Source organism: Triticum aestivum, chromosome 4A (assembly GCF_018294505.1).
Source record: "Triticum aestivum cultivar Chinese Spring chromosome 4A, IWGSC CS RefSeq v2.1, whole genome shotgun sequence".
NCBI lineage: Eukaryota > Viridiplantae > Streptophyta > Magnoliopsida > Poales > Poaceae > Triticum > Triticum aestivum.
This window is the reverse complement of record NC_057803.1, coordinates 77,402,624-77,414,114: the sequence shown is the minus strand read 5'-3', so window position 1 is coordinate 77,414,114 and position 11,491 is coordinate 77,402,624. Positions and strand designations below refer to the sequence as shown.

At 48.4% G+C, this 11,491-nt stretch overlaps 1 protein-coding gene across 1 annotated transcript; it reads right to left on the bottom strand.

The window, feature by feature from the left end:
• Window positions 1-5,015: 5,015 nt before the first annotated feature.
• Window positions 5,016-11,273, bottom strand: LOC123085252 (cytochrome P450 90B2). Its single transcript, XM_044506877.1, has 8 exons — window positions 10,784-11,273; window positions 10,351-10,684; window positions 10,007-10,159; window positions 7,800-8,051; window positions 7,516-7,608; window positions 6,647-6,725; window positions 6,427-6,533; window positions 5,016-5,529 (listed from the first exon to the last, which is right to left on the bottom strand). Exons 1-8 carry the CDS (start codon window positions 11,038-11,040, stop codon window positions 5,284-5,286), a joined length of 1,521 nt encoding a protein of 506 aa, XP_044362812.1. The 5' UTR covers window positions 11,041-11,273; the 3' UTR covers window positions 5,016-5,283.
• Between the last annotated feature and the right edge of the window lie 218 nt (window positions 11,274-11,491).

The following is an 11,491-nucleotide window of genomic DNA, read 5'->3' as shown; positions in this document are numbered from 1 at the left end:
CACTTCATCCCGAAAGTCTTCTCTCTATTTTTTTCTAGGGAAATGGGATTATATACCGGAAGATGGGCCACGGAGGCTGGCCAGGGGCCCTACAAGCCACCTGGGCGCGCCCACGGTCTTGGGCGCGCCCTGGTGCCTTGTGGGCACCTAGGTGGCCTCATATGGTATTTCTTTTCTCCAGTATTTTTTACATATTCCAAAATAATTCTCCGTGAAATTTCAGCTCATTTGGAATTATGCAGAATAGGTATCTCTGATGTAGCTTTTTCAGGTTCAGAATTCCAGTTGCCGGCAATCTCCCTCTTCATGCAAATCTTGCAAATTAAGAGAGAAAAGACATTAGAATGGCACCATAAAGTATTATATTGGTAAAAACATCATAAATTACAGTAGAAAAACATGATGCCAAATGGACGTATCAAACCTCCTCCACGCACTTCATCGCGCGGATCACACCGCATGGACCTTCCCACATGGACAACGTAGGCAAACCTCCTCGCGCAAGCCTTACTCCACGGACCTCCCGCATGAACTTGCTGCGCATACCTCGCTACACCGTAGACTCCATCCCAAACATGCAGACCTTCTCGCCCAAATAAATCGGCTTCAACTGCATTGCATCGTTGGTTCACCAAGACGACCTTGTCGCTTCGTTACACCATCACCACATTGACTCCCATGATCAATTCCGACTTCGCCGCACCCAACTCGAGTGCTCCGGCCTCGCCATGTCCTGCTTGAGGGCTCCAACTCGCTCCTTATGACACCATGTCCTATCTATAGGATTATTTTGGCAATAAATATTCATTGGACAAATTTGTTTACGTGTGCGAACTTCTTCACGCGCCTCGTTTATTGTGACGGCTCATCAAGCACGAGCAACTACTTGATGGTTGTTATTTTGCTCGGTCATCCCTTTGACCTTGACACTGACTCTTTGACCCATTGACCATTGACTTTTCAAAAAAATTAAATTTGAAAATTTTCACGAATACAAAATAAGTTCACAAATTTGAAAAAAATATGCATTAGAAAAAAGTTCATAAATTTGGAAAAACTTCAAAAAACTTCATCGGTTTGATAAAATGTTTTGTGAAATTTGAAAAAAATCATGCATTAGATCAAGCCAATGATTTTTTTAAATCATGAACTTTAAAAAATCCACAAATTTAAAAAATGGCCGCGGATTTGGAAAAGTTCATGAATTTGAAAAAAATGTTCACGAAAAAAATCCATCAATGAAAAATCACGAATTTGACAAAAATGTCATGAATGAAAAAAGGAAAAAAAATAAAAAAGTAAAATGAAATGGAAATAAAAAGGGGAAAATGAAAAGAAACCAAAAACAGAATAAAAATAGTTTGAAAAGCATCTAGAAGCTTCCAAAGACGTAATACAGGTGTGACACGTGAAAATTGCGAGCGCAATAAATTTTTCTCTAAGGCTAGATACGCTCCACTTTATTGATTAATAACAAGAGTTCATAGTAATACAATGAATATGAGGGGGATAACCATGCCACGTATGTCAACCCATAGAAAGGTTCATATCGAATTTAGGGAGGCTATATGCCTCGACATTGGACTCCCGTCCTTCGAAGATGAAAGAGCGGGACTAGAACTTAGTGGTAGTGATGATGATCTCTCTGATTGTACTTGTATGTTTGCCACAACTAGAAAGGTTTGGTTTTTTCGTCTGGTTTTTTTCGTGAAAAAGGTTCGTTGAAACCTATCAACATGGGATCTAGCTTTAAAGATCTCGATGTGAGGAATCCAACGATGAAAAGGGTTCGAGATTTGGATGCACAGTTTGAAAGATAAAATATTTTAAATAAGTGAATCTACGAAAAAGGGAAAACTCGTAGGTTGCGACAAGTGATGCACATGCAATGCGACACTTGTCGCAACATGGAGAGATGGGGGTGACCTTTGCAAAGAGTACTCCTAAACTACTGATTTTGCCTATACAATGCCTTATGCGCAACTTGTCCAGCCGGTGCCCACGCCCATAGTCTGTTGGGCCGGCCCATCAAGCACGAGCAACTGCTCGATCGCTCAGCTCGCTCGATGGTTGTTGTTTCACTCGGTCGTCATTTTGACCTAGACCACTCACCATTTGAACCATTGGCCATTGACTTTTCAAAAGATTGGAACATATTATATATGTAAAAGAATTGCGAGTACAAAATAATTTAACGAATTTTGAAAAAATTTCATGAGTTTAAAAAATGTATTTGTTCGGTAAATTAACAAAATCTGTAAAAAAAAGTTAACGAATTTGGAAAAAGTTTTCGCATTGGAAAAAAATCCATGATTTTAAAAATATCATGAATTTGAATTTTTTCACAAAATTTATTTAAAAAATCACCAATTTCAAAACAGTTCATCGATATCAATTTTTTTGTGGATTTGAAAAGGTTGTGAGTTTGAAAAAATCTCATCAATCTAAAAAACACAAATTTGTAAAAAAAAATTATTTGAATTTTACAAGAAAAAATACATGAAAAAGTAAAAGAAGAAAACCAGAAAGAAGGCAAAACACTGGAAGAAAACTAGTTTGAGAAGCATCTAAAAGCTTCCAAAATCATAATACACGTGTGGCACCCGAAAACTGCACACACAATCATTTTTTTATGCTAAACATGCTTCACTTTATATTGATTAACAATAGAGTTCATAGTCATACAACGAGTATCTGGGGCTGACCCTTGTATGTTGACCTACAGAAAGGTTTACAGCGAATTTAGCAAGACTATAGGCCTCGATATTGGACTCCTGTCTTTCGAAGATGGAAGAGCAGGACTAGAACTCAAGGGCAATGATGATGATCTCTATGATTATACTTGCATGCTTGGCACGAGAAACAGATTTGATATCTTGTATAACTTCTTTGCAATCTGATGCAATCAGAATATTACAGAGACACAAATCCTTCGCTAGAGCTAGTGCCTTACATCAGGCTAAAGCTTCGAGAGTTGCTGGATCTAAAACATCATGACAGTTGATGGTCGAAGACCCCATATATAATCCATTAGAGCCCCTGCAAACCGCACCAAAAGAACCTGAATTTGTGCAATCTGGGAAATGCCCCATTAACGTTCAACTTAGCAAAGCTAGGGGCGGAAGAGTCAAACCCCCAGGTCCCTACCGCATGGACGCGCCCCGCGAGCGCGTCACGGGAGATTCCCCTCCGCCGCCGGCGCAAGGCTCCGCCCTCGTTCACCCCTCCTCCTCGCCGCTGCCAGAGGGCGTCCGCCGGGCAAAGCCCGTGCGGCGCTGGCAGCGGTGGGGACCTCTCCTCCCTCTCCTGGTCGGGGTCTCGGCGGCGCGGGCCGCCGCTCGTGGGGGATCTGGATCCGGCGGGGCCTCCGGCGGCAGAGACGTGCGGATCTGGTAGCTTTGCTGCTGGGAGGAGGCGGTGTGCCCCGCGGCGGAGGCGGCGGGGGTTTGATCTGGCGCGGCCGATCTGGCCCCCTGGGGGCTGCGGGCGTTGCGGGTGGCGGCGGCCACTACTGGAGCACTCGGTGCGCCGTCTTTGCCGTGCTGGGCGGCGAGTCGGCGGCGGGCTTGGAGTTGACGGCTCGCTTTCCTCCTCTGCTGGCCGGTCTGCGGGCTTGTCTTGCTCGGCTGGTTGGTGGAGCATGGCGTTGCGAGCTCTGGGTCGGGGGAAACCCTTGACCGGCGGTGCCGGTCACGATGTTGGCGACGCTCGCAGCGCCGTTCTCCCTCTGGTGGGCGACATCGAGACCCTCTCCTCGCCTTCAGGATCTCCATCGGGGGCGCCGCACGGCGGTGGGATCGGATCGGCGGCAACGTCACCGGTTCGGCGGAGGGTTCCGTTCCAGCCAACCGCGAGATCGGGACGCCGTGGCTTCCGGTGAAAATCGCGTCTGACTGCGGTCATGGTGGACGATGGCGGCGTCTTGGACGTCGTTCCCTTCTCGAGGCATCGTCGTTGCAGGTCACGTCAACCTGATCGAAAGGTTCCGGGGGAAACCCTAGATCTGGATTTACCGGATCGGACGATGGCGACGTTTCGACGTCGTTCTCCCTCCTGGGGGCATCGTTTTGGAGCAAGTGTTGACTGGAGGGGACAAGAGGAGGAGCGGCGTGGCATCTGGCACGTCGACATCAGCGGGTCTCAGCGGCATGGAGCAGCAGGGGTCCCGCCGGTGGGCGTGTGATGATGGACGAGCGCAGGATGGCGGCGCTGTTTGGCGTCGTGGGGGCGTCGATGGCAGAGAGGCCTAGCACGGTTCATGCAACAGTACAGCTCTGAAGATGGATTGATGGTACGTGGCTGCGGCGGCCTCATACCCGGCAGGGGGCCTGGTTGAAGAGCACGCCGGACTGGTGGGTGCCCATACCCGGAAGGAGTCCTGGTTGGGACCTCAGGTCTCAGATGTTAGGTTTGGCTGCGAGGTCTGTTTGGTATTAGGCCCAGACCATCAGCGCCCCTTCATCAGTTAGATAGGAGTAGCGACAGAGGTTGCGAAGACGGTGGCTTTGGTCTTACTGTTGTACGACTTTGTAAGGTCTTGTGTTATAATCAATAAAGTGGCCGTATGCATCGTCCAGATGCAAAGGCCGGGGGTATTCCTCCTTTTCAAAAAAAAAAGTCCCTACCGCATAGCTGTCGGTCGCCGGTTCTGTTGTTTCGTATGAGAAGCTTCAAATTTAGTGAAGTAACGTGTGATAAACTGGTGTTGCATGAGAACTTTGGAAATTTTGTCCATGAATGGCCTTCCAGCATACCAAATCGCCAAAGAGTGACCAGGACTGTCACAACATTTTATGTGGCAGTGGTTCCATCAATGCGCGCGCAATAAGTATGCAGTGCAAAAGAAAATAAATTAAACAGGACGGCCCAATTCCTAGGCATGTGTGTGCTAGGATGGTATGCGTCATTTGCAAAGATGCCTATAAGTGGCGCCTGAAGCGCCAAATATGAATTGCTTTTTTTAGGGGAAAATATGAATTGCCTTTTTCTTTAGAATCAAATACGAATTGGCTGGAGGAACGAGGCAAGATAGCAAGACCGCTAGGCCTACTCTTTGGAATCACTTACTAGTGGGCTGTGGGCCGGCCTTATTACAACTCTACTGCTGAGCCTACCAACATTTCCTCTTATGGTAACACCCTAGCAACTTTGTTTATCCCATCTACATAACACAAGCCCCAAAGGGAAAGAAAACAAGGACGGACATGTGTACATTTCCTCTGTATACTCTCCCCTAGACGCTAGACTGAAGCACCGACCATATATGTCCACGGTCAAAACGCTTTACTCCCCTTCTCCTTCCTCCTCCTGCGCAATCCTATGGACCCTGATGGGCAGCCCCTTGGGGAAGTCGACGAACGGGTAGACGAACGCCTGGTCCGGCTCGGCGAGCTCCCACCGGAAGTTGAGCACCAGGTGGTGCAGGAAGATGGCCATCTCGAGCTTGGCGAGCTCCGACCCGGCGCAGAGCCTCGTGCCGCCGCCGTAGGGCATGAAGTTGCTGTTCTGCGCCACCCCAGACGCGTTGCCCTGCAACAAACAAACAGCAAACACACATCATCAACACCTTTTTCTTTTACAAAAGAAGGATTACCCCCGGCCTCTACATCAGTCGATGCATGCAGCTATACATCGTCAACCCCTCTGAACCTGACTGAATGCATTTGTCTTCGTCATGGTGATCGAAGTGGTGGTGGTGCTGTTGCCACGACCACATATTCCCCACGGGCATTAGAGTCGTGATTAATGGCGTCGTTTTGTACGTGACGGATAAGGATGGGATGTGCACGGAGATGGACGGGTCCCCGACCCGTTCCAATCGCCCACTGATTGGATTCTCTTCCGCTTGGACCATGCGCACACAGTAGAGTCCAAGCTGCTGGCTGCATAGCATAGCTAGCGTAAGTTTATGCCTAGCTACACTAGTAGATGGTGGCGACCCGGTGAACCCCCATGACACGCACGAGAGCACGGACAATGGGGGCTCCTTTGACCGGGCGAGAGGAAGACAGAGCGAGAGGGAGCAAACACGTCTCTTTTGATCGGCCGGACCACATCAGGAGCACACGTGCGCATGCGAGCTCAACATTCCCTTTCATGTCAGGCCCGTCCGTGCGTGCGTGTTGTTATCGTTGAGTGGAGCTGAAAAGTCGTGCATTTCCACAATCTGCTCCAGCTAGTCTATGCACCACTGTACTCCGATTAGGAACACATTTATTAGCCCGATCGTGCGCATTCTTTGCCCCTGAATTAAGTTTCACTGTGCAAAACGTCATCAAGGCCTATGATTGACTGAATAACAGCAACTGCTAGACATATTTTTCTTCTTCTTTTAAACATGGATCGATTTTCACGAGATATCAATCATGGTTCTGGTTGATTTTGTGTGAATAGAAATGAAATTGCAAGCATCGTTCAGGCACCGACCTGCCATCTCCAAGGGTTGAAGCTGCTGGGATCCTCGTAGAGCGACGAGTCGAGATGCACCGCCGCTAACACCGGCAGAATTTTCCACCCGCTCGGAATGTCATACCCTGTCAGTCAGTCGACGCACATGCAAACATTCAGCAACTCCATAGGAAGAAGAAGTTCGGTAGTAAGTACTGTCAAAGAAATGCACACATGAAGAGAGAGTTAAGCCACCAACCATTGTAGTGCACATCTCGAATGACCTTCCGGTGCAGGAACCTGACCACGTTGCCTAGCCGCAAGGTCTCGTTTATAACCTGCAACAAAAGACGCAAATAATGAGTCCAACATTTGTCACTTCTGTACTCCCAAACAAGAGAGTTCGGCAGTTGGAATGTAGGATCAGAAGATGCTATTTCGGTGTACAATGACACAGTGTATAGTTCCACACAGTAGCACAACACCCACGATACTATACTACTACTGTACCAAGGAGGGCATGTGCTCCCCAACTTTTCAGGGGATCGGATGACCTGCCTTGGCATCAAACTGTGTATGGACAGCGATATTTCCCCATGGCAAAGAAGCCATTGTCCCGACCCCGGTTAGTTTAGCCCAAATCACTGATTTTTTTACCAGACTAGATGGTGTATGTTTGACGTGTTCTGCTCGTGCCGTCTGGATACCAGGGCACACGACAAAGATACCTTCTTGGCTTCTTGATGGACGCTGGCATATACGCCCAACAACACGTACTTCTCAGACCATTTTGGATCCTGGCAAGAATGCAAAACCATCCATCCATTGGCCACGCACTGCATCGGCAAACCTCCAAAACAAAAGCCATCGGCTGCTAGCTAGACAGAAGAGCAAGCGGACACCATACGGTCCAAACGAGTGGCTGGCCAACTTGCGTCGACGACGGAGCCTCTCGATCCCGCTCTTGCATGGCATTTTGGGAAGTTCCTATTGCGCTACGCACCTAGACGAGGAGCCTTGTGCTACTAGCAGCTGGAAGTAGCCAACAAAAGGCCAGGTCACGCGCACATATCTTGCACTGATATTACGAGGGAGGAAACGGGAACGGACAAATCAAAGGGGCCTTACGCATTGCGTGAAAACCATCTCTTTGTAGTCTTCCCAGCTCAGCTTGCACTCCCCTCTCAGCTTCTGTCTCCTAGCAATCTCAAGATGCTCCTCCTGCACGGCCACGGATTCACTGTCAATATTTCCATGATATTTCTGGTGCATTTCACCATCCATGTATGTACTGAAATGAGTGTGTGTGTGTGTGTGTGTGTGTGTGTGTGTTTTCTTCCGAAAGATAGCTATGTCCGGTTTAGCAGAGATCAGTTTGAGTTGGTGTAATAGTAGACTGAATTTGTACGTACCCGCAGTTCTTCGACGGCTTTAGGGCAACCTTCGAGGAAGAAGATGGCGAGGGCAAGCGCCATTGACGATGTCTCATGCCCGGCAAAGAGCAGGCTCAGCAAGAGGTCCAATATTTGTTCTTTCGAAAGATTGGATTGCTTCATCGCCCACCCGAGAAGATCATCTTCTTCCATGCTCGAGGCCTCCTTGTTCATTTTCTCAAGCCTCTCCTCCATTTTCCTCTCTATTACTCCAAGTATGGTGGCTCGCGACTGCACGCAAACACATGGTAACTAAGAATTATATGATGTTTTTTCACGATAGAACAAAATAAAGTTATAGCGCAAAGTCATATGCGGTAATTTTGTTGGGACTTGCTAGGAGAAAATTGGACATGTCACTGTCGTTAAGATGTTGCCTAACCGCCTACTGGCCTAAGATCGTGCCTTGTGATAGCTTTCTGTTTTGGAGCAATTCATATCTTTTCAACATAGCTGCCGTCAAATAAAACAGGATACTTCTCCAGCCTACAAATTATTGTCCTTCTCCCTTTTTGGCGCTCTGACAATTAAAAAGTGATAATTAAACAAAAAAAGGGCTTGCTCTTTTGGTTTTTCTTTTTCTTCTCAATCTGTATTTTTTTTCACTTTTATGTTTAGGAACGTTTGTAGGTTGGCGAATAGGCAACGGGAAGAACTTCCTAAGCACGACTATACAATGCAAAATCGCTTTACACATTTCATAAATCAAGCATGTATATGCCAACATTGATGACACCAACCATTTGCTTGACAAAATTTCCCTCTACATCAATCTAGGTATACTGTATATAAAGGATTGATCTCAGCTAACAAGGGGTGCTTAATTAAAACAAAATTAAGAGGGGTGCTAATAGCGTGCCTGGCGACATAAATGTGGTTCCAGTGTGGTAAAGAGTTGGTCAGCGGTTGAATCATGATAAATGATGATTCCCCCAACATATAATCATGCCAAATTATGGAGGTTGGTCACTGAACTTTTTCTAGGAGGTCAAAACTCCAAGTTGCAATTGTGTGCTGTTGAGCACGGGCCGTGTGTAGGGGAGAGAAAGAGTGTGAGAGCATGCATGCATGCATGCTGCATGCTGCATCTGGGAGCAATCAATAAAGATCATTTGAGTGTGACCTCACAAGCAGTAAAAAGCGGGCAACATTTTATGCGCCCATGAGTGATGATCAGTACTACCTCCGAGGCCGGGCAAAGCAGGACGCCGGGAAAAAGAAACAAGAGTTGATCGATCTAATCACAGGTAGCACCGGCGCCATGTCCTTTGCATGAATGGTTTTCTAGCTACATGTTCACTACTACTAGTAGCACTATGCAGTGGTATCAACTATATATGATTTTCTTGCCATGCATAATTAAGTAGATCGACTGGCTGATTAACCCTAGCCCCTAGCTAGCTAAAAACGATCCCAACCATGCACCAACTGGCTTGACCTAGATGGACACACACCTTTCAACCAACGTTTGTAAAAGGAAACCTAGCTTTTCACTATTCTCTCAAGAGTTCCTTCTTTTATTATACCTACTATTAGAATGAAAAAAGTGTTTCTTTCTTTTAGGTGCCCATACATGCAGTGACGAGAAACTAATTTTGTGCAAACACCGGTGCAAATTCATTCTATATATAGATAGAAGGGTGGCAATGGAAGTGGCTTTAGCAGAAAGAAAATAAGCATCGATGATACGGATCCAGTGGTGTCTGATTGGACCTGATGCAGTCGTACGTGTGCACCGATCCTTTGGACCATCCACTATTCGGAACCCACACCCCTACTAGCTAGCTACATGCTGCCATGTAAGTAGTAGTATATTAATGCGTCCCTTCTTCTGATGGCTCTCTGCATATGCAACATCGGTGCATGGGCCATGTATACACGACGACGATATGAAATGAAATTGCATAGTACAGTAACAATGTCAAAACATATGCTTCCCTTTGGTTGTACTATAAGGAAGATAAAAAAACATATGCTTCCCGTGAGAGGACAACTGACCAGAAAACAAAAGCTACAAGACAAAGGAGGTTTCTTTCATAATCTCGAACTTATTTTTCGGTACTAGACGAGACACCCAAGCGTGCGCGCAGAGAGAGGGACAGGTTGCTAGCGGTACTAGCGGCGTGTTGACTGCTGAGTGTTGCTGTTGTGTTTGTGTAGGAAGGAAGGAGTAGTGATCGACTCACCTTGAGGGCCTTCCAGTAGGCCGTGCCGGGGAAGTTGAGGGGCGCGGACACCACCCCCTTCATGAACGTGATGTACTCGAGCCTCAGCCGCTCCGTCTCCTCCTCGCCGGGGTCCATGCTCATGATGTTCTTCGCCATCAGGTTAAACGTGAACTGCACGCACCAACGAACGCATCCATCCATCGTTAATTAGCAGCCGGGCGGGGGTACGATCTCGCTTGCTTGCTTGCATGGACCACGCCGCCACCATCACCCCGCTGCCGCGGGTGCGTGCGCGGCGTGTAGGTGTGTGCTATGCAGGCGCTGTGCATGGCGCGCGGTTAATCGGACAGTTGGTGGTTTACCTTCTTGGCTTCGTGCTGGGCGGAGAAGACGGCGGAGGAGGAGGAAGGCAGCCAGTCGCGGAGGACGAGGAGGGTGTGGCGCTCCACCTCCGGGAGGAGCACGGCGCGGAGGCGGACGGAGCTGAGGAAGTTGAGGGAGATGGAGCGCATCTCGCGGTGGGGGTCGCCGACGAGCACCAGCATGGACCATTTGCCAAGGATGCCGCCGATGCTCCGCGGGTAGCTGCACTCGAACAGCCGGCCCTCGTTCTGCAGGACGTACCGGTTCAGCCCCGCGTCCGCCGACACCACCGTCCGGTCCCCGAACAGGCTCGACCGGTATATCTTCCCGTACCTGCATCCATGCGACGTCAGCCCGAATGCCCGATCGATCGTCCACGCCTGCTCGCATGCCTGTACTGATGTATGTATGCATGTGTGTGTATGTACCGACCGTGCGATGTGCTGGTCCATGAACTGGCCGATCGAGGTGGCCGGGTGGGCGCGGAGGTACCCGAAGGTCTCGCCGATGAAGGGCCAGCCGACGGCGCCGGGCGGCAGGTTCGGCCGCCTCTTCTTGGTCCGGCCGCTCCACCGGTGGAGGCCGTGGCATTTAGCCACGGCGCTGGTGTAGAAGGTGAGCAGGGCCAGGAGGATGAAGGGGAGGAAGAAAAGGAGCTCGCTGGTTATGGAGGCCATGATGGCGGCCATGAGCTACCGATCCGATGGAGAGCCCGCGGTGTCCTGGAATTTAATTCCCTTCTCGATCACTCGCTCGCCGCGTTGGCGTGTGTGCGAGAGATGATGGGTTGGAGAGAGAGAGAGAGAAAATAAAACCGGGGCTGGATTAAAGAGTGGCTTTAAGCTCTAAAGATTTCTCTCTCTGCAAGCTTTGTGCAAAGAAAATCTTGCTAGGAAGGTGCCCACTTCGCGACCTCCCCTCTCTCTGTTGTGGTGCTCTTATATAAGTTTTTGAGGTGTGTGACAGGGAGGGAGGAGGTGGTTGTGGGGATTCTTTAGCCAGATATTAATTTTTGGTGCGGCGCAGGGCGTGGGGACACTGCCACCTCTTTTCTTTTCCTCTACACTATATTTCTCTAGGATTTGGAAAGACAAATAATCATTACTCTCTCCGTCCTAATTTTGCCCTCGTGTTTTTTTA

Coding starts and splice junctions, on each gene's coding strand:
- LOC123085252 (XM_044506877.1), bottom strand. CDS start 11,040: ATGGCCGCCATCATGGCCTCCATAACCAGCGAGCTCCTTTTCTTCCTC. Junction 7,609..7,799: donor AAGCCGTCGAAGAACTGCGG/GTACGTACAAAT, acceptor GTGGCCGTGCAG/GAGGAGCATCTTGAGATTGC. Junction 5,530..6,426: donor TCAACCCTTGGAGATGGCAG/GTCGGTGCCTGA, acceptor TGTTTGTTGCAG/GGCAACGCGTCTGGGGTGGC.